General features: G+C 44.9%; 2 protein-coding genes across 3 annotated transcripts; one reads left to right on the forward strand and one right to left on the reverse strand.

Annotated features, from left to right (window-relative positions):
* The first annotated feature begins 950 nt into the window (after positions 1-950).
* Positions 951-5516, forward strand: RPS9 (ribosomal protein S9). Of its 2 annotated transcripts, XR_012080248.2 has the most exons (6): positions 951-1049; positions 3010-3133; positions 3232-3354; positions 3705-3891; positions 4062-4266; positions 5244-5516. XR_012080248.2 is itself a non-coding variant. In XM_072976750.2 (5 exons), exons 2-5 carry the CDS (start codon positions 3037-3039, stop codon positions 5419-5421), a joined length of 585 nt encoding a protein of 194 aa, XP_072832851.1. In that variant the 5' UTR covers positions 951-1049; positions 3010-3036; the 3' UTR covers positions 5422-5516. The 2 variants fall into 2 exon arrangements, 1 of the variants encoding a protein (XP_072832851.1); XM_072976750.2 differs by lacking the exon at positions 4062-4266.
* A 2141-nt stretch (positions 5517-7657) lies between these two features.
* On the reverse strand, positions 7658-19534 carry LOC110078594 (suppressor of cytokine signaling 3-like). Its single transcript, XM_072976749.2, has 2 exons — positions 19395-19534; positions 7658-9231 (listed from the first exon to the last, which is right to left on the reverse strand). Exon 2 carries the CDS (start codon positions 9179-9181, stop codon positions 8564-8566), a length of 618 nt encoding a protein of 205 aa, XP_072832850.1. The 5' UTR covers positions 9182-9231; positions 19395-19534; the 3' UTR covers positions 7658-8563.
* Between the last annotated feature and the right edge of the window lie 1031 nt (positions 19535-20565).

A 20565-nucleotide genomic window follows, 5' to 3' on the forward strand; every position in this document is an offset into this window, starting at 1 on the left:
GGACACAGCTCCCTGATATTTGGATACATTATTCAGGATGGATCTATGCTTAATTTGGTGTGTACATCCTCAGGTCCTTATTAATTTATATATATTTGGGCTCATATTGGTATGGTGACAAGATGTCTGGCAGAGTGCAAAAATAAACAAAGCATTAGACTGCTATCAGCGATGTGCTGGAGTTGTGGATGATCACTCAGAACAATCTGGTTTTTACATTCCCAGACCTGGTACTCTTTTAACAGAAAGTGTTTAATCCTAATAGATCACTAACTCTAGGAAATTGTAGGGGCTAGGGTTAGGGAGAAGGCCTGTTTGTTTCTTAACTTATTCCTACCACTTATTCTCCCAATTCCAAGACACAAAAAAATGGTTACATGTACCATTATTTATAATATACGTATTGGAAACAATGATTGCTTTGTTGGTGAACTGGAAGACAGAATAAAACATTTGTCCACCTCCTGCATCTATGGAGGATTATTGGTTACTAGAATGCATATAAAACCATTTAATATAGACAATGTATAGACGTACCAGGTTTCACAATGTTAGCCATAAATTGCTAGGGCAAAGAAATGACTGAGAGAGACAGTGAAGAGAAAACTGATTGACACAGTGCAGAAGCCCACCTTATCAATAAATCAATACATTCTTCATACATCTGCCAAAGCAGGTTACAGTCCACAAAAACCTATGCCAAGTAATAAATAGGAATGTGTTTTTTTACACCTTCAGAGTAAACTTTCCAAGGAATAAAATCACTGCAGAAAAAGATTCTATTTTTCCAGTTCATTTATATCCTCGCTACCTCTCGCAACGTGCTTTCCCAGCTCAGCCATTCTAGCCTTCTCTCTCTACGGTGCGGAGCCGAAGCTCATTGGTCAATGCTCAGCAAAACGGCCTGCCTCCAATAGGCGAAGCAGAAAAGAGGGCTCATTACTATTGGCTAACAGGAGGCAGAAGGCGGGGCCGTTCTTGGTCCTATATAAGCAGCCCCTGAGGGGTGCTCACTTCCTTTTCGTAGCTGCCGCCAACGTTGGTGAGAGGTAGGGTGGTTTATTTCCGTGTGCGTGCACAGCTGGGCCTCGGCGAAAGAGGTCGAAGGAGCAAAAATTTGCCGGTCGGTTTTTAGAAGAAAACATTATGAAGCAGCAGCAGTTCCCCTGCATTCGGCCATTCGTTGGGAAACTACTGCGGTGTCACATGCGCCTGGAAAACGGGGTGTTTGAGCCTCCATTTTCAGTTCCTTTCGTCTTCTGCGCATGTGCCGCCTCTAAAAGCGGAGGCAGCCGCGCGTGCGCAGACGATGCGGGTCGGCGCATGGTTGGTTTTCCTTCGCAGGGTTTTTGCAAGCCTCATGTAGACTTTCGTTCCGCGTCTTCTAGGTAGTAGGGATTAAGCAAGTTTTTATTCCCACTCTCCTCGTGCCACCGCCTTTTATTATTCTGTGCAGCTGCGTAGTTAGAAGGGCCAGCTGTTCCGTAAGTTCTTGGGGAGAAGCCCTGTTAGTTTCTTTTACCCGTCGTGGATTTTTTATTTAAATAATATTTGAGGATGGCTTTTAAATATTGTTGGTTTAACCAGATTCTGTGCTCCCATTTTCTTCCCTCTCGATTTGTTGTCTAGTACAACTTCTTTTTAGTCATTTTAAATTGATGGAATCTGCAGCAGTGTCGGTTTATATGTTTCTGCATAAAAGTATTTAGTGGGGGGAAGGTTGCACCAACTTTTGTGTATTCGTTGTCTTTCAAATAATTATGCAGGTAGTGCCCCAACTGCACTATATTTTTAAAGCATTTTTGATTTTTTTTGAAAGGTATATCCTGTGAAATGGGAGATTTAAGCTCTCTGAGATACAGGAGCATATTTTTGCATTCCAGCTATGTTGAGTATGAGTCAATTTGACTGTCATGAAAACTTTGCCAGATTACCCACTTAAAGAGGGATACTTCTCCTGTTATCCCTTTTCTTGCTTATTTGGGGACATTTCAACTGAATCATGATTATGCAGAGTGAGAGTCAAGTTTTATGTTAATAGAGATGGGGATATACAAACACAAATATTCTCGAACAGGTGGCGTTGATGATCCAGCCCCATGGGCCAGAGGGTCCACTCACTGCGGATGGCGTGATTCTACCACTGGTTCTGCAGCGTGCAATTTGCTCTTGTCAGTGCCACCTGTGTGGGGATATTCGTCTATGAATACCCCCATCTCTACACATAAAACATTTGAGTGCCTTAGTTTTAGGAAAATAGTATGCTGCTTCTTTACGTGGGTTCAGTGTTAGTTTTCATCGGTTCTTAGAGTTTGTATTAAAGAAAGAGCATTTTGCTTGCTGGGAGTATTTTGTGAGTCTAATGAAGGTATAAGGCCAGACTGTTGGAATTTTCTAGGTTGGAAAGGGGACAAATATATTGTTGATGCTAAATAATATTACAGCATACTATATCTCTGACGTTTAAAGCAGAGCAGTTTGGCTAAGCATTAGTTTAACCTGCCAGTTTAGTAGGAGAGCCCCTGGCTGCCACATTGGGGCCGGTTGCTCAAGTGCCACGGTGCCTTTCAGAAGGACAAGCTGAGATTAGATGAAAAGTTTGTGGCTGATGTGAGCAGAGTCCCTGCCACTGCAACTTTGGGCAAGCCACCTGGTCCTGTAGTGCCATTCAAAGGGAAGCTGCTAAATTAATTTCTGAGTGGTATATCTAGAAACACTTATGAAAATTAATGTAACTCAGAAACAAGTTGACAGTCCATGATTTTTTCATTTTTAGGAGTGTATACACCAAAACAAGTATGGACAGTGTACACTTTTGGCAGTATGGGAGGGAAACCTGAGTTTAAATTGCTGTTTAGAACTGATGTTTCAGCCTAATCTGTGTCATTATTTTGTATAGGCATATAAAAGAGTTCAGATACTAAAGTAATAGAGTGAAAAGAAATTAACCTCATTGTTGGCATCTTTTTGCTACCTCCATAGATTACTTCTGTTTTTGTTTGTCCACAGGCCTGGACTTTGTCCCTGTAGGCCAGAATGCCAGTTGCCAGGAGTTGGGTATGTCGGAAGACATATGTCACCCCCCGCCGACCCTTTGAGAAATCTCGCCTCGACCAGGAGCTCAAACTAATTGGTAAGTTTTCCCAGTTAGAACAGTAGATCTTGGATTAAACAGCTGCATCCCAGGGGCAGGCACGTTTTACATTTCAACCCTTACAATCTCCCTGTTAGGTGAGTATGGGCTACGGAACAAGCGTGAAGTGTGGCGAGTAAAGTTCACTTTGGCCAAGATCCGCAAAGCTGCCCGTGAGCTACTCACCCTGGATGAGAAGGATCAGCGACGTCTCTTTGAGGGTAAGTCTTAATGGCTTTTATATCTGCTGCTATGGCAGCAAGCAATAAAAGTTTTCAAGAGTGTTGGATCATAGGCTCACTTCATAGGTCCTGCCAGTTTTGCAGATGTGTCCTTATCTGTATAACTTTGCATCCTATTTTAATGGCACCATAAAACTTTCTATGACATTATTTTGTAGACCAAAGAGCCAAGTTGGGTCACTTTTAGAAATCCATAGGTGGTCCTGCAAAAAGCATTCCATATTAACTATGCTAATTTTTAAAAAAAGGTTTCTATGAATTTGTTTTATGTTTCACCTCTAATTAGGTGGGGTTTTTCAAGTTTTCTCTATGTTTATCTCATCTCCCAGGCAATGCCTTATTGCGCCGTCTGGTCAGAATTGGGGTACTGGATGAGGGCAAGATGAAACTGGATTACATCCTGGGTCTGAAGATAGAGGATTTCTTGGAGAGACGTCTCCAGACTCAGGTCTTCAAGCTGGGCCTGGCCAAGTCCATCCACCATGCTCGGGTGCTCATCCGCCAAAGACACATCCGGTAGGCTGCAGGGAGTCAGGACTTATGGAGAGGGTGGAGTCTAGACTAGGTTTAGGAAACGGCACTTGGTGACTTAGAGAGAATGATGCCAAGAGCCAGGAAGAGTTTCTTGGGTTTGCAGGGACAGGATCTATCTCTGAAGTAATGCTTCTGATGTCTTTTATGTATAGCCTATGCCAAGATATATGTAGCAGTGCCTCAGCTGTTCTTTTTGCATCACCCACCCCTTCCCTGGATTGGAACTCTGGATAGCTCAGTAATGTTGCAACCCATCTAATGAGGCAGCGTACCAAATAAAACTCAAAAGATTTCGGCAAGGCTCACTGCGGCTCAGCCGTACACCTTGCGAAGGTCTTGGCCACGTGAGCAGTGGAGGTAACAGCATTGTGTTCTTTCTCAACACAAAATCCTGATGTGATCCCTCTTATTGCTATATGGCCTGTTGCTAATGTGAGGTGTTGATGACTGGTGACGTTAGACTAGGTGAGACAAAGCAACTTGGGTGGGTTCAGAGGCCAGTTCTCCGCTTCTAGGATTGAATGTGAGCCACACTAGCCCCTGGAAGAGTGATTTTTAAAGTCACTTCCAGTTTGAAATTCTTCTGGAATTTTACTTCTAATTGTGAGTGGGGTTAAGAGGCCTACCCTCATTTGATAGTTAAATTGCCAGTCCTAGAAACTTCCAACAGCATAATGTGAAACACATGTGCCCACACATGTACAGTTCCTTGGTTCCTTCCCCTGGTTCTGCAGAAATGGCATTGGAGTGTTTTTGGCCCATGTAATGCTGTGCCAACTCCATTCTCGGTGGTGCATATTGACAGGTGTCAGCAGAACATGACAAGTTACATTACATCAAGGTGCATTTCTGTTAAAGCTTTCTGCTGCAGTAGTATCATAGTATTCAGTAAAAATATTCTGGCAGAGGTACTTACTACTTTTAATTAACTTGTTTTCACTGTATTGTAGTGTAATCTAGGTGTACAATTTTCCAAATTTTAATGTGCATACAGATTTTCCTAACCTGGTAAATGTCCAGTTTTTGTACTGACTCCCCATTATCGCATCCCCTGAGCTGTGTTGAAAGATGAAGTGTAGGATTTGCAGTCTAAATTCTTCGTAGATAACGCTGGTGCTAAACTGTCAATGTTAGGGTCAGGAGAGAGTGATAAGTATGGTTCATGAGGAGATCACTTAAGTCATCTGTGTGGGCCACTGATCTTTGGGAACACAGTGGGTGATTTAACAGAAATCTGATACCACTTGGGGGGCAGCTGCAGATAGAGAACAGTAATCTCTAAAGGAGGCATTATTCATGCCTCTGTACTCAATTATTTTTTCTTTTTACTTAAGTGTAAGGAAGCAAGTGGTGAACATCCCTTCCTTCATTGTTCGTCTGGACTCTCAAAAGCATATCGATTTCTCCCTCCGTTCGCCATATGGTGGTGGCCGACCAGGTCGTGTCAAGAGGAAGAACGCCAAGAAGGGCCAGGGCGGTGCTGGTGGTGGAGATGATGAAGAGGAAGATTAAGCTGTGGGGTGTGCTCCCTCCCAGCCACGTAGACTGGTGGGGAATGAAGCCTCCTTTGCTGTAACTTTACATAATAAAATATTTGTGGAGAAATATTGAAGGTCTCTTCAATGTATATTTGGTAACTTGAACTTTCTGGATGGCAAATTGGTTGTGTGTCGTCCTTGGCACTTTACAGGTTGGTATGTGTATCACTGTGCAAAGTATTTTGATGGGGATACACGGAAGGGGCAGAGATTAAGAATGGTGTGTTTGAGAGTGTGGACTAGAGGTGGGTTTCCAAGATATATGTTGCATTTGCACATACACATACATTCCAATCTTTCTGGTAGAAGATTTAACTCCCCCACATATTCTGGTATTTTGGCTTGACTGGCCAAAACAAATACAGTAGAAGAGAAGTAGGTCCCCAGTGTTCTTAAGGGTCAATATTCCTTGGGACCATAACACTTGCTCTTGTTTTTCTGTCCAATTCCAGGCAGGACTGTTGCTGGAATTAATGTATGCATGTTTGTGGTTGTATGTGACCTGTTCTCCAGTAAATTCAAAGGGTTTTGTTCAAAAATAGCATAAGGGGGAACAATTAAGAGAAATTGGCAAAGAGAAGTTGGGATAATTCCCGGAGACACATACGAGAACAGATGGCAAATGGAAACGTGTGAATGGCTTTGGGGTCTAGGAGCAGAATATAAGCTCTGCCTTTCTGTTTTTTTGCCCTCATCTCCGCAGCATGTTGTGTGTCATTAGCTGTACCAAATGAGTTGACATTTAATTGCTCTTCCGGTTAGATCAGAACAGCTCTTGGGTCGCCTAGCCCTGCACAGAATTGGCTGGGATTCCCAGTAGTTTCCAGGAAGACATCTGGCTTACCAGCAAGAAATCCTGTACCTTTAACCCAAGAATAAGATTGAAATAAGACAACCAGTGGCTGCAGTTGATTTAAGTTCCTTAATGCTGGGGAAGCAAACCACAAGAGCTAATGGAGTGGTTTTAACTCCAGATTATCTGAGAAGTTTTTGTTGCATTTAAAAACGACTTGGTCTTCACACATTTTGGTTTGATAGGTAATTCCTGAAGGGTTTTGTACAGTTTCAAAAGTGGTGTGGCTGATTTTGTGTCATAACTGATGGTAAAAAAGGCAGGTGTTTTTTGTTTTTTATTAAAATTTTTAGGCCATTGGAGGATGCAAGGAGACTTGCAGTCAAATGACCTGTTTTTTAGTTCAGTCAATTGTTTCACTTAACAATACCCATTGCAGCAACTCTTGTAATTATATTTCATATGCACATTATTATCTTTGGCTCTGAGGCTCAAATACTTCGGCCATCTCATGAGAAGATAAGACTCCCTGGAAAAGATGCTGATGTTAGGAAAGTGTGAGGGCAGGAGGAGAAGGGGACGACAGGATGAGATGGCTGGACAGTGTCATCAGCATGAATTTGACCCAACTCCAGGAGGCAGTGGAAGACAGGAGGGCCTGGCATGCTCTGGTCCATGGGGTCACAAAGAGTCTGACATGACTAAACGACTGAACAACAGCAATCTTTGGCTCTACCCTTTCTGTGTGAAGTCTGGCCCTTGGGTCTACCAAGATCATCCACCACTGCTGTACAGTGAGGGCATGCAGCTTTCCAGGTGTCCTAATCAACAGCCAGTAGCAAGGTGTGATGGGAACTGCAGAGCAATAACATGGAAGGTCATAGTCCAGGAAGGAGGAAAGCTCAAGTAAAAATATGTTCTAGGAGGCCCCTTAAATTTCCTAGCAGAGGTAGGTTGTTTTTTGCTCTGTCCAGAGAGGTTTTTGGAATATCATTGTTTATAAAAACAACCAATGCGAGTCACCAGGGGCCGTGTAAAAGCTGAGTTTGTAGATTCTTTGCCTCCCCACTGCCCATCCATAACTGGTTTCCTATGTCAGCATTCTTAAAAGCCTGTCAAGTTCCAGGAATGACCTCAAGTGAGAACACTGACAGGAAGAGAGCAAAAACAAAAGCCTGAGGTGGCCAGATATGAAATGTGAGTCTCAAAAATAAGGAAGGACGGCTTCTGTATACTCGGCCTTTTGTCATGCCTTAGCAGTGGCATCCCATATGAAGTAACCATAAATACTGCTTTGGTTTGAACCATTTTTTTGTTGCTGGACAGCCGCAGCCATCTGAGAGATTGGGAGGACTTCCATACTAGATTACTGTGGGTTCCACCTAAGGTCTAGTACATCTTTTCTTTAAAAATTGACTTTTGTAATAGCTTGACATTTATTTGTTGCATGAATTACAAATTGACTTTTCAGTGTGAGGCAGAATTGGAAATATGCAGCCCGCTAGATGTTGGACTATAAGTTAGTCATTAACTGTGTTCACTGTGATTAATGAGAGTTTCAGTGTCAAGAGAGCCAGAGGCTCTTCACCACCTCATCCCCACAGAACTAGAATTCCCAGAGATTCTAGTGCAGACAGAATTTTTGCTCAACGAATTCTTGCTTCCAATGGAAGCAGTTCAACTTTGTGCAGTGTGTGGCATCCCAGACGTTACCGAACTGTTGTTTTTAGTGTGCTGTCAAGTTGCATCTGACTTAGGGTGACCTTAATAGGGCTTTGGTTTTACTGATGCTAGACATCACCACGCTAAATGATTTCCCATGGCTAAGCAAGGATTTGAATCTCGCTCTCCGGATTTCTAAGGTGACACTCTTTCCTATATACCACACTGGCTCTCCATTATCGAGATACAACTACCATAATCCCTCATCATCAGCTATCCTGATGGGAGCTACCGTTCAGCAACATCTGAAGGGACAATGAGGAGAGGGAATTGGGGAAGATTCCTATCATACGCAATACCCAAACATCCTATTCAACCCTTGAATAGATCATGTCTTCCTCTCACCTGCACAGGAGGTTGTGTTTGGCCACTGAGTTCAGGTCGGAATGAACTGTGGGCAATTACTTGGGTAAAGAGGTGACTAGCTTCATAGGCCAGTTGCTTTATTCCACGATGATGAGTAACGAGCAAGACATCCCAGCCATACAGAGCGTGCAGCTAGTCCTGTCCATGTACTGTACAAGGAATGTTTGGAAGGAACTGCTCTGCTGTCACTACAAGGCCTTCAAACTATTTCCCCATCCCATCTTGCCAACTGGTTTTAACTGCACAGCGAGTTCAACAATCCCTGGGGTACAGGCAGCCCTTGCAACTGAGCCTGGGGGTCGCCTCTCCCTTGCACGCTGGCACGCACTGCCCGGCGGCACAGCTCCTGTAAAGTGGGCACTTTGCAGCGGAGTGGGTGGGTGAGGGCCAAAGGCACAGGCAGCTGTCCCTCCCTCTCTAGATAGCAGGGTCCCCCTTCAACAGCCCCCAAGCAGAGGTAGTATTCTACCAGCTGGACCACGCAGCGGAAGGCTGGTGGATGGCCAGCACCCGGCAGGGCCTCCAGGTGAAAAGCGGAGCCCTGTTGCTGGATTCGCAAGTTGGTGATGCCCGTGGTGGTGCGGACGCTGAGGGTGAAGAGGTGGTGGTGGTCAGAGGAGTCTCGCACGAGGAAGACGCCGGGCGGTTGGGAGGTCAAAAGCCGCTTGGCTTCCGCACCTGATAGGCTGCCCCAGTAGAAGCCGCTGGCCTCCAGGCGCTCCAGAGCACTTTCCACCCGCTCAAACTCCCCACAGAAGCTCTTGAAGTGGTAGGAAGGGGTGGCGGTGCTACTCATGGCCACCGCTGCAGCTGATGCAGGCACTGGCGGGCAGCACCAGCAGAGGGGGACCATTGTGTCTCGGGTTGGCAGTGAGAGATCTCGCTCAGTTACTAGAGCAGCATCTAAGGAAAAAAGAAAAGAAAAAGCAAAAACCATTCACACATACTGGTGTAAATAAACTGATTATCTGTACTTGGTGCTTTTTTGAAGTACAAGTTAAAAGATTGAGGCTTTGCCTCTTAACCCCCCAAGTGTTTGAACTGAGACACAACTGAGCCAATCTAACCTATTCGTCTTTCAGTATTTACATTAGCGGAGAGATTGTTTAATTTAAAATACTTCTTGGGGCTTGCTTTAAGTTGGTGAAGTTGGAACGGGACATTTCCTGCAAGATTTTAGGACTATCCCTCTCTGGCGGAGCAGTTTCAGCAAAATTAGCAGCCGATCCCTTTACTGATCAAAATGGAGCACACCCAACTTCTTAAGAGGGCTCTTCCTCCAAAGAGCCTGGCTCTTTGAGTCAGCAAGCTCAAATCTTTCACAGCTTTGGCCAGTGATTGTTCACGGTGATTAGACATCTGGACATTTTGGAAGCCTCTTCCACTGCAGCCAATTGTCACGGATTCTGGAAGTATAAAACATGGATGAGGACCAAAGGCTCACAACCCCTGATCAAGGAAGGTTCAGTGAAAAGGACATCCATCAGAACAAAGGGAAAATTGAGTCACCATAGATCAAAGGACAAAGAAGATTGCGCCACAAGATTCTCCTGTTCAAGTCCTGGGTCGTCCTTCGTCTACCTTTGAGACTTTAGCACTAACTGAGCATTTTCAGGTTCGTATCTGCAGCAGTGAGCGCTAGAATCATAGAATAATTGAGGAGATCTATAAGGCCATTGAGTCCAACCCACTGTTCAGTGCTGGAATCCAAGTCAAAATAGTTCTGACAGATAGTTGTCCACTTTTATTTTGAATGCCCCCAGTGTTGGATAGCTTACCACCTCCTGAGGTAAATGGTTCCATTGTCTCTAACAGTTACTTTTTCCCCTGATAATCAGCCGAAACTGGGGTTCCTTTAACTTGAGCCCATTCGTATTTGTCCTGCACTCTGGGATGATGAAGAACAGATCCTGTCCTTCCTTTGTTTGAATACTTTTTAAGTACTAAGTGCTCTCGTATCTCCCCTCAGTCTTCTTTTCTCAAGGCTAAACGGTCTCTTTTTTTCCACAGAGCTAGGTTTCCAGTCTCCTGATCATCCTTGTTGCCCTCCTCTGAACCTGTTCCAGTTTGTCTGCATCCTTCTTAAAGTGCAGTGTCTAGAACTGGACACAGTACAGTAGGATCACAGTATCTGCATGAGATGGGTTCCAAGCCACCCCACCCACCCCCATGGATGCTGGAAATTGGAGATAAGCAAACCCTTTGATATTTTCAGGCACTGAATAAGTGAAACCATGGGTAATGATCCTGCAGATACAACAGTCCTATTATACTCAAGATGAGCCTAACTAGTGCTGAATAGAGGGAAAGTAGTACTTCACGAGATATGGAGACTAATTATTTCTGCTAATGCTGCCTAAAATAGCATTTGCCATTTTTGCAGCCACCTCACACTGTTGGCTCATTTTCAGCTTGTGATCTACACCAATTGCGACAAGAGGTTTGATGTTTGCACAACCACCATTACAAAAGGTATATGAAACTCTTCTGGTAAATTTAAGAGTTGAAGCAGGCAACTGGACTTTTTAAATGAACAGACTGATAATAAGAGATGGCGAGTTTCCCACCATATCTCAGTGTAGGTGAATATAGGCAAAATGGTGTGGTCTGAGATGCTAGAAAGGATCGTTATCCTGCCAAACCCTGATGCCTAGTGGTGGGGTGGTAAACTCTGAGATACAGATGTTTATCATGATAGTTCTTGTAGCCATGCTGAATTGCATTGCTCCATGTGTATCACTCTGCACATGAGATAGCTGTGCTTCATGGGCAGACCTTTCTCTAAAACAGCAATATCTAATGTAATACTCAGTTGATTAGGATGAGCTATCAGTCCGGATGTAGTAATACATCTTTGGAAGCAGCCATCTCAGATAGTGTGGGAAAGGGAAAGAGCAGAGGATGACCAGCACAAGATATTCCAGGAATTTCTTTTCTCAACACCAAAGAACATCTCTTTATCTTAAAAACAACAAAACATTGCAAAAACATTATCTTCTCTGCGAGGAACAGGTTCTTTATAAAGCTAATGGGTCTTAATGGGGGCTGCATATTGAGGGGGCCAGCAAAGCAGCGGATGATGCCCAGATACCCAGGCCAAGGTATACTGCACCCATGGCGGCCAGGTTATTTTGGCGCAAGATAAAGACAAACCAAAACTCCTTTGCATTAAAGTTCAAATAATAATAAAGTCACGATTTGCTGTCCCTCTATAACATCAGAAATCTGTCTGAAGCCATTGCCTTACGTGCTGTTGTACCCCAGTTTGTGCTAACGTCTTTGCACAAGTTTGCCAGTGTGATTTACATTAACTGCATTATGTCAACAGGGATAAACAACAGGATTTTGGCCTATGTAGAGAAATCAAAAGCTTGTCTGTATCACCCTTTAAAAAACAAACATATAAAAGAGGCCTGGCACAAAAGTGCAGTTTGGAATCATTCTTACAAAATTCTTTATATGGAGAACATTACTCCAGAAATCAAACTCTAGGGAATAGGTTGGGGCTAGAGTAAGATGGAGATTCAGCACAATTCCATTGTTCAAATGCATTGTGTCAGATACAGCAAGATTCCAGTAGCCCATTCACAAATTCCCTTCTAAAAAAGGCATGTGAGCTTCTGCGCCTGCCCTCCCCATAGTTATCCTCCAGGGAAACAGATTCCCTGTAGTAACCCTCCTGCTTATCCTGTTTATCCGGGAAAGGCTTGAAAAGGATAATGAACAATTCCATGAACTCTCAGGATTGCCAGCCAGCATGTCATGACAAAATGGCTGCAAGAAAAATTCGGTGGATTCTTAAGCTTTGGATATTCTTTGGGAAACCCTTGGCGCATTGGCTGGATGTGGTCCTCAGAGACTTCTCACCTGGCCCATTGGCTTCCTCCCTCCCTCCCCATAAAAGCTTTCCCTGGATCTCAGCCGTTTTAATGTGACCCAAAAAGAACACTGTTGGGATGAGAGGAGATCAAGTAGGGATGGATTCCACTGCCCTCTTAGTTGAGGAAAAGAGCAACGGTGGATTACAGTCAGGGCTCACAGGATCACACCAAGACTCCCTTGTTAGCAGGGACTATGACATCAGCCATTATCAAGCATTTCTGCTCCATTTCAGTTTAGCAGTCTTAAATGTTTCCCCAGGAGCGATGTGTTACTGCAGGCTGTAAAGCAAAGCATTTGAGAATGGTTTGTTCTTGCATGGGCAGTTAAGAACCATTAGCTTTACAAAAGTCCTGCTCCTTGTTGATGGATATTAATCCACCCAGCTGCCTGCATTTTGGATTCTCTTCCAGTTGCTTTCATTACTTCTGAAACATGCCTTTGCCATACTCATTAGCTGTTATGTTTTGTATTAATTCATTACAAGGTTCAGCTGGAGCTGGAGCACGCCTTCTAAAAACAGAAGCAGGTGTGGCGTTGAGAACGGTAACGGGAGTAGTGCAGCAAACAAAAAGAAAATTCCACACTCAATGCCAGGGCAAGAGAAGGTTTCCTGAAGAGAACGGGGTGAAAGTATCAAACTGATTTCAAGTTGGACACTGAGGTGCCTGGTTAGGGAGGCTATGCCACGTTGGTTGTCCTCCTGCTGAGTGAGTCTACTGCAACGGCTGAACAGGATTGATATGGATGGAAAATGCTAAGAATTGCAATCGGATGGGCTGGGTCAAAGTTAGTGCAGACCCTGTTGAAATCAATGGGACAAAATATTGTGGTCGGAGCAATTTTATCACCAGGGTACTGTTTCTCACTGGTTCCTCTTCAAGGTGTGAGCCTCCTTCCAAAAAAGAAAGGAGGGGGAGAATATGGCACCCCTGTCCAAAAAAAGGAAGGGGAGAGGGAAGGGAAGGGAAAGAGTTTGTGCTTTTGGAGTGGAGGGGAAATGAAAGTGATTAAACTACAGTGGTGCCTCGCATAGCGAGGTTAATCCGTTCCGGATTAACCTTCGCTATAGCGAAACATCGCTGAACGGGACAGGGAAAGCCATTGGAACGCATTAAACATCGTTTAATGCGTTCCAAAAGGCTCCTTTACTCACCGTTCAGCGAAGTTTCCTATGGCCGGCAGCCATTTTCGCGCCCTCGTTAAGCGAGGGGAGGGCGCGAAAACGCTGCGCGTGGCCATTTTGGGGCTTCCGGCAGCCATTTTGTCCGCTGAACAGCTGATTGTTGGAGCTTCGTTTTGCGAAGATCGGTAAGCGAAACGCTTACCGATCTTCGCAAAGCAAATTTCGCCCTATCTAAAGCTCGTTGAGCGATCGCATTAGCGATCCCAAAAAAGGGATTGCTATGCGATTTCGTTGTTGTACGGTGCACTCATTAAGCGAGGCACCACTGTAGAGTAGTCCTAGATCGAGCTGGAATGTTTAACATGTATACATTACTGAAACAGTGACGTCTACGTTGGCTTGGGCATGTCGTGAGAATGGCTGATGGTCGGATTCCAAAAGATATCCTGTATGAAGAATTAGTGCAGGGAAAGCGCCCCAGAGGGAGATCACAGCTGCGATATGAGGATATCTGCAAGTGGGATCAGAAGGCCTTAGGAATGGACCTCAACAGATGGGAAACCCTGACATCTGAGTGTTCAGCCTGGAGGCAGGCGTTGCATCACGGCCTCTCCCATTTCGAAGAGACCCTTGTCCAGCAGGCTAAGGCCAAGAGGCAGTCCCGAAAGCAGCAAAATCAGGGAGCTGGACAGGATACAGATTGTATTTGTCTTCAGTGTGGAAGGGATTGTCACTCTCAAATTGGCCTTCTCAGCCACACTAGACGCTGTTCCAGGTTCTCCACACACAGCACGTTACCATAGTCTCTCAAGACTGAAGGATGCCTAACTCCACTAGTAGATTCAACTCTAGATTTTGGTGTCCTTTAAATTTTGGCACCCCGGGGCAATTACCCTGCCCTTAGTTGCTGTACAGCCCTGGCAACGGTTGGTCTTAGCCCCAACATTTTCATTAAGTCCACTTCAAGCATGACAAGATTTGGACCCAAACCTAGTCATGCCTGGAAGAGCATTACTCAGAAATGCTTTCTTCCACTGTAGATGGTAATGTGTACAAATTCACTTACTTTACTCTCGGCTAATGCTGTTGTCCGGGGCCCTTGCTTTCAAACACCAACAGATTGTTAAGAGATAGTGTTACAAAATCTGGGGGGAAAAATCCTTTTCCTGGAGAAAAGACATGCTTAGAATACGTCAGGTGCAAGAAAGATTCATAGACAGATGAGTGGATTTTTAGTTGATGTTTCAGCCTTCAAAACTGGCAAAATTTTACAGGCAGGAAATTGAAAATAATGAATTAATGCAAAACATTCTAGTCCTCTTTCGGGGTAATGAGGACGTGCAAAGGAGTTACATTTTGAAAGTAGTCCTTCTCTAGATATAACCCCCAGGATATCTGATCCTGCATCATGGCAGGTCAGAAAGGCGCGGGCAGGATGTTGACCTCGTTCGTTCGTTCGTTCGTTCGTTTAGTCGTTTAGTCGTGTCCGACTCTTCGTGACCCCATGGACCAGAGCACGCCAGGCCCTCCTATCTTCTACTGCCTCCCGGAGTTGTGTCAAATTCATGTTGGTTGCTTCGCAGACACTGTCCAGCCATCTCATCCTCGGTCGTCCCCTTCTCCTCTTTCCTTCGCACTTTCCCAAGATCAGGGTCTTTTCCAGGGAGTCTTTTCTTCTCATGAGATGGCCAAAGTACTGGAGCCTCAGCTTCAGGATCTGTCCTTCCAGGATGTTGACCTACTCTACAGAAATTTCATCAATATCAGCACAATCTCTGTCCTGTCATGCCTGGGTTTGAAGCATCTTCATGCTGGACCACAGGGACAGAATGGGACTAATGCTGGTATCCTGTTCCCTGGTGAACCCACACATTCCTTAATAGAAGTGACAGAATATGTCTCCATATTTTTGCTTCTGGGGGATTTCAACATATATGCAGAGATGCAGCAGTCTGGAGTTCATGCATGCCATAGTGGCCATGGGCCCAACCCTGCATTCCACAGGGGCCTATGCATGTCACAAGTCATAACCTCAACTTGGTGTTCACATCAGGACAGGGAGAGGATGACCTGAACCTTGATTCCTCCCCCTTGTCATGGTCAGATCATCTCCTGCTAAGATTTGGACTCAACGCAACTATATCCTCCTGTGAGGAAGAGGCGCCTATTACTGTGGTCCTTCCACCAAAGACTGATGGATCTTACTCGTTTCCAAGATGTCTTGGTGGTGGTGGGAGTCCCAGATGTTACTGTTGACACTCCTGTCGATGCTCTGGTCACTCAACGGTATTCAGAGGTGATCGGAGCTGTAGACACAATTACTCCTAAATGCTCTCTTTGCTGCATAGCCTGACCTTTTCTATGGTTGACAGAGGAGTGATGACGGAGCAACGATGAAGAAGGCTAGAGAGCAGATGGAGAAAAGCTCTCAAGGAGTTCAACCCGGAAGCTGTCAGTGAAGCATCCAGAGGATATCATAAGAAACATAAGACTTCTTTAAAAAGCCACAGTATCCAGTGGTTCCTTCCAACCAACAGTTGGAACTTTTCTGTAGTCCATAGCCTTATCTCTTCTGGACAAAGACAATCATTTGCATCCAAATGCAGACAATTACAACTGACTGGCAGCTCATTTTAGATCTAAGGTTGAGAACATCCATCAGAACCTTGACTCCTTGTTGATATCAGTAGATCTGAAGGCGTTCCCATGCACTGTCTAGCCAGGTTAAATTGGATCAGTTTCAGTTAGTAGGGTCTGAGGATGTGGACAAGGCAATTGCATGCTGCAAAGCCACTGCCTTCTCTCTTGATCCTTGTCCATCCCATGATAAATCTTAAAATGAGCAAAAAAAAAAAAAAAAAGGCTGACCATGGGGCTACTTACATCATTAATCTTTCTGCGGGAGGGTCATTTACCGTCTCTTTTACAGGAAACCATTATAAAACCCATTCCAAAGAAACTAAATGTAGCAATTGATGATTTTTAATGACTATAAGATTGCTCCTAACATTCCGTTCTTGGGCAAGTTGATCAAGAGGGTGGTGGCTGGCCAGCTGCAGGTGTTTTTGAAGGGAACAGATAGCCTAGATCCATTTCATCTGGGGTTCAGGCCAGGCCATGGAACTGAAATAGCATTGGTCACCCTTCCTAAGGGAAGCAGACAAGGGGGAGTGTAGCCCTGCTGGTCCTTCTGAGATGGCTATTAAGACTCAGGGCAGTGGAAGAAGTTCCTCCATCTGATCTCTAGTCTTGAAGGCTGATCTCAGACTGGACATCTTGGGAAGATGATGTTCACCCCTTGGGACCTCCATCAGGGACTGGCTGTTTCCCCAGTGGTCTTTTAGTATCTGTACGAAGCCACTCAGAGACGTCACAGGGAGGTTTGGAGTTAATTGCCATCAGTATGTGGATGTCACGCAGTTCTGCCCCTCTTTTTCCTCATCTGCAGGTGATGCTGTACAGTGGGGTCTTGACTTAAGAACGGCTTGAGTTAAGAACATTTTGACTTAAGAACCACTCTCATAGGAAAATATTGACTTGACTTACATACTTAGATTTGAGTTAAGAACTGAAAAAACCACGTGGGAGGCAGGGAAAGTGCAAAATTTGAACTTTCAGTTAATTGTTGGCCAGTGAAAAGGGTGCCTGTCTGCTTCCTCACTCCTCCCAGCGTTTAGAGAGTGGATTGGGAGACAGTCTTCAGACTGCCTGGTACTGTACTGCCTGGACTGTATTTTCCCTGCCTTCCCTGAACCTTTCTTGACCTAAGAAAAAAAGAAACAAAATTTCCACCTCTAGTGGTCGAAGGCGGAATAACAGCTTCCCATTAGTTTCTATGGACGGAAAAGAGCAGATACGGATCAAATGGTTTTCAATGCATTCCTATGGGAAATGCAGATTTGACCTGAGAACTTTTTGACTTGAGAACCGCCTTCCAATATGGATTAAGTTCTCAAGTCAAGACCCCACTGTACAGGTATGCTGCCTAGTGTCGAAAATGGACTGGTCAAGAGCCAGTAAACTGAAATCCAGATAAGAGGGAGATCCCCCTGTTGGGAGGGTCATTATTGGACTGGTTAGTGGGATACTTACTTGGTCTCAATGGGGTTACACTCCCCCTGAATGATCGGCTTCACAGCTTGGGGCTACTCCTGGACTCAGCTCTTCCTATGGAGTTGCAAATCTCTGCTGTGGCCAAGAATGCCTTTCATCAGCTTTAGCTGCTTGCCTTGTGATGCCCCTACTTGGGTAAGAAATGCCTAACAACAGTAGTTCGTGCATTGGTTGTTTCTAAAATAGACTACTGTAATGTCCTTTATGTAGGGCTGCCCTTGAAGTCAGTACAGAAACTTCAGCAAAATGCCACTGTCAAACAGACAACAGATGCCGGAAGATAAGAACATATCCCCAACCTTTATTAGCTCACTGGCTAACACCAGCAACCATGCCTTCTTGGCTGTGGCCCCTTCCCTCTGGAACAAACTTCCTACAGAGGTTCAGCAGAATCTCAATTTTTAGGAAATGATTACAAGCAGAATTATACAAAGCTGGCTCTTATTGGTTTCATTGACATGAGATGCCCAAATTTGTTTAAAAATTTGGTAATTCTATTTGAACTGCTGGATGGCTCCGTGGTTTAGGCATCTGGCGGTGGAGCTAGAGGCTGGGAGTTCAATTCCCCCACTGTGCTTCTCTCTGACAAGGGCTGGACTCAGTGATCTATAGGATCCCTTCCAACTCTGCAGTTCTAAGATGATGATTATTAAATACAATGGGCTTTTAAAGATAGTGACAAGGTTTTATTGTACTTATTGTATACTGTAATTCTGTATTGTTGGTTTTAATGATGATTTAATGTGTTGTGAATACCCAGAGAGTGTTTGCAGTAACAGGGCAGTATACTGTACAAACAGAAATAAGAAATACACAAACCCTGTCAATTTCATCAAGGAAGAGTTAAAGATGTATTTATGTTTCTACAGGATTTAAATATGTTTAACTTGGACTGGAGTGTAGGAACCAGCTGCCTTATAGTAAGTCACTCCCTCCACATTCTCTTAAAAAAAAACCTGACTGGTTGCAGCTTGCCAAAGTTTCAGACAGAAGTCTTCCCAGCCGTCATCCAGAAATACTAGCGAGGAAATCTGGAAACTTCTGCATGCACAGTTTGTGCATTTTCTCTTGCTGATGTCCTACAGAGCCCTTCAGATGTTGTGGGGTGGCAACACCTCATCAGCTCTAACCAGTATAGCTAAGGGTGATGGGACATGTAGTCCCACCCCCGTTTTCATGGAACAGCAATGAAATGAAACACGGGGTCAATAACAATCTTAAGCACAGAATAGAAGGAAGAAGCAAAGGAAACCTGTTTCATCCTGACAAGCCAGAAGTGAAGAAATAATGCCTGATTTTATTTATTTTTTTCCCTGATCGGGAGAGGTGAAGAACATTTTTTGTTGGGTCAAAGAATTAAAATTCCTGGTTTTTTTTTTAATAGTCTCTCTGCCAGTACTTCCAACTGCAAATTCTAGATCTAGGAGTTTGTAGGCAGTTGGAAGCAAAAAGAGTATTGAATATGGAAACTTAATGTAGAATTAACATTTAATATTAATATTTAATATTTTGTTGAACTAATAAATAATAATAAATACATAAATATTTAATATTTGGGAACAAAATATTCACCAGTTCTCAAAAGTGAAAATGAATATTCAGATTTTGTAAGTTTCAATTTTTTTTCAAACTAGCCTGATATTTGGTTTCCAGAATGTAGCTACATATCTTCATTTTGTTTAATAACAATTTTTTAAAAAAAGATAAAAGTGATTTATTATAAGTAAAAAAGAGTTTGCCCGCAAACAAACTGAACCTTAAAACCACCACAGTTGTTCTGAATTAGTTGTTCAAGCAGCATCGTCTTACTTTTCCTTTAGACCGGTATTTCCCATTTTTAAAAAAAAAATCCTTCTATAATTCTACTAATTCTGGCGTGTGTGTTTTTTTAAAGCCCGAAACGAGAGTTTTCCTTCGCTGCTGCCGCCGTCGCTTTGAACTCGCTTACCTTGGCGGAGCGGTGCAAGCCAGATCGCTGGTGCATTTCTCTAGCGGTGGAAGGGAGAGAATATCCAGATTAAATAATGAACTCCACTTTGCGGGATCTACTGCCGAGATCGATCCGGAGTCGCTCGCTTCTCTTTCCCATGCTTCAAATGCTGCCGGCGTCGGAGAGAGTTGGGTCGCGGGGGTGGCGGTGGCGGGTGTTTTCGGCGGTGTCAACCGAGGTTTCTTCCCAGTTTTCGAAAATTAATCGATACCAAAATACATATATTTCTCTCCTTCCTCCCGATCTCTCCCAGACTGGACTGGGAAAGAGCAGAAGTTGAGGAGTGGGAAGGGGGCGAAGAGAGGGCACCCGCCAGGCGAACGATTTCCCTTCGCCAGAGAACCGCGGCCTCTCCTCTGGCTTCCTGGAAGTGCGTGTGAATGTGCGTGCGCGTTTCTTGATTCGAGAAGCGCTTTTCCCGTTAGCCGAGCGACCGGGGAGGAGGGAGGGCGGGAAGAAGGGGGCAACCCAGCCATGCCAAGCTTCCCATTTCAGCCTGCCGCTGGCCGCACTGGGGAGGGACGGACGGAGGGGGGGGGTCGAAAGAGAAGAAGGTCGAGCGGCAAGCAGAGTTGACGCGGCTCCGCTTCCCCAAGACAGCCTGTGGGTCGATCGACACGGGCGGAATCGACACGCGGGGAAAAGGTGGGACGCCTCGCGCGCCCTGTGTGTGGCGGCGGGGCGGAGTGTGGCCGAGTACTGTATTTATTTTTATGAATGGGCCGAACTTTCATTGGCCGCCAGGGGGTGGCCGGCCGGCCTCTGATTGGCAGGAAGTGGCTGTGTGTAAACCCCGGCCCCCCTCCCCTTCCCCCCTCCTTCTTTTGATCCTCTCTCTCCTTTTTTTTTTTCTGGGTGATTCCTGGAAGTGTGGAGGGGGGGGCGCGACTGTTGGTAAGAAGGAGGGGAAACCGAGCCGGTCTCCGCCTATCCCTGCAGCAGAGAAGCGAAGAGGGGTTGGGTAAGGTGAACCAAAGGGCTGGAGGGAGATCCCGTTAGTTAGCCGGGCGGGCGGGCGGGCGGGCGGGCGGTGGGGAGGGTGAGGAGGGAGGGGGGAGGAAGGAAAAAAAAAAAACACCTCGCCAAGCGCAGTTAACCCTTTCGTGGCCCAGGAGTCAAAGCCAAGAAG

The sequence above is a fragment of the Pogona vitticeps genome, chromosome 6 (genome assembly GCF_051106095.1).
Source record: "Pogona vitticeps strain Pit_001003342236 chromosome 6, PviZW2.1, whole genome shotgun sequence".
Taxonomy (NCBI): Eukaryota; Metazoa; Chordata; class Lepidosauria; order Squamata; family Agamidae; genus Pogona; species Pogona vitticeps.

Excerpts from the sequence above, each read along its gene's own strand:
- RPS9 (XM_072976750.2), top strand. The coding sequence starts at position 3,037 with ATGCCAGTTGCCAGGAGTTGGGTATGTCGGAAGACATATGTCACCCCC. Across the intron at positions 3,134-3,231 it reads CCAGGAGCTCAAACTAATTG|GTGAGTATGGGCTACGGAAC; the intron begins GTAAGTTTTCCC and ends TCTCCCTGTTAG. Across the intron at positions 3,355-3,704 it reads TCAGCGACGTCTCTTTGAGG|GCAATGCCTTATTGCGCCGT; the intron begins GTAAGTCTTAAT and ends CTCATCTCCCAG.
- LOC110078594 (XM_072976749.2), bottom strand. The coding sequence starts at position 9,181 with ATGGTCCCCCTCTGCTGGTGCTGCCCGCCAGTGCCTGCATCAGCTGCA.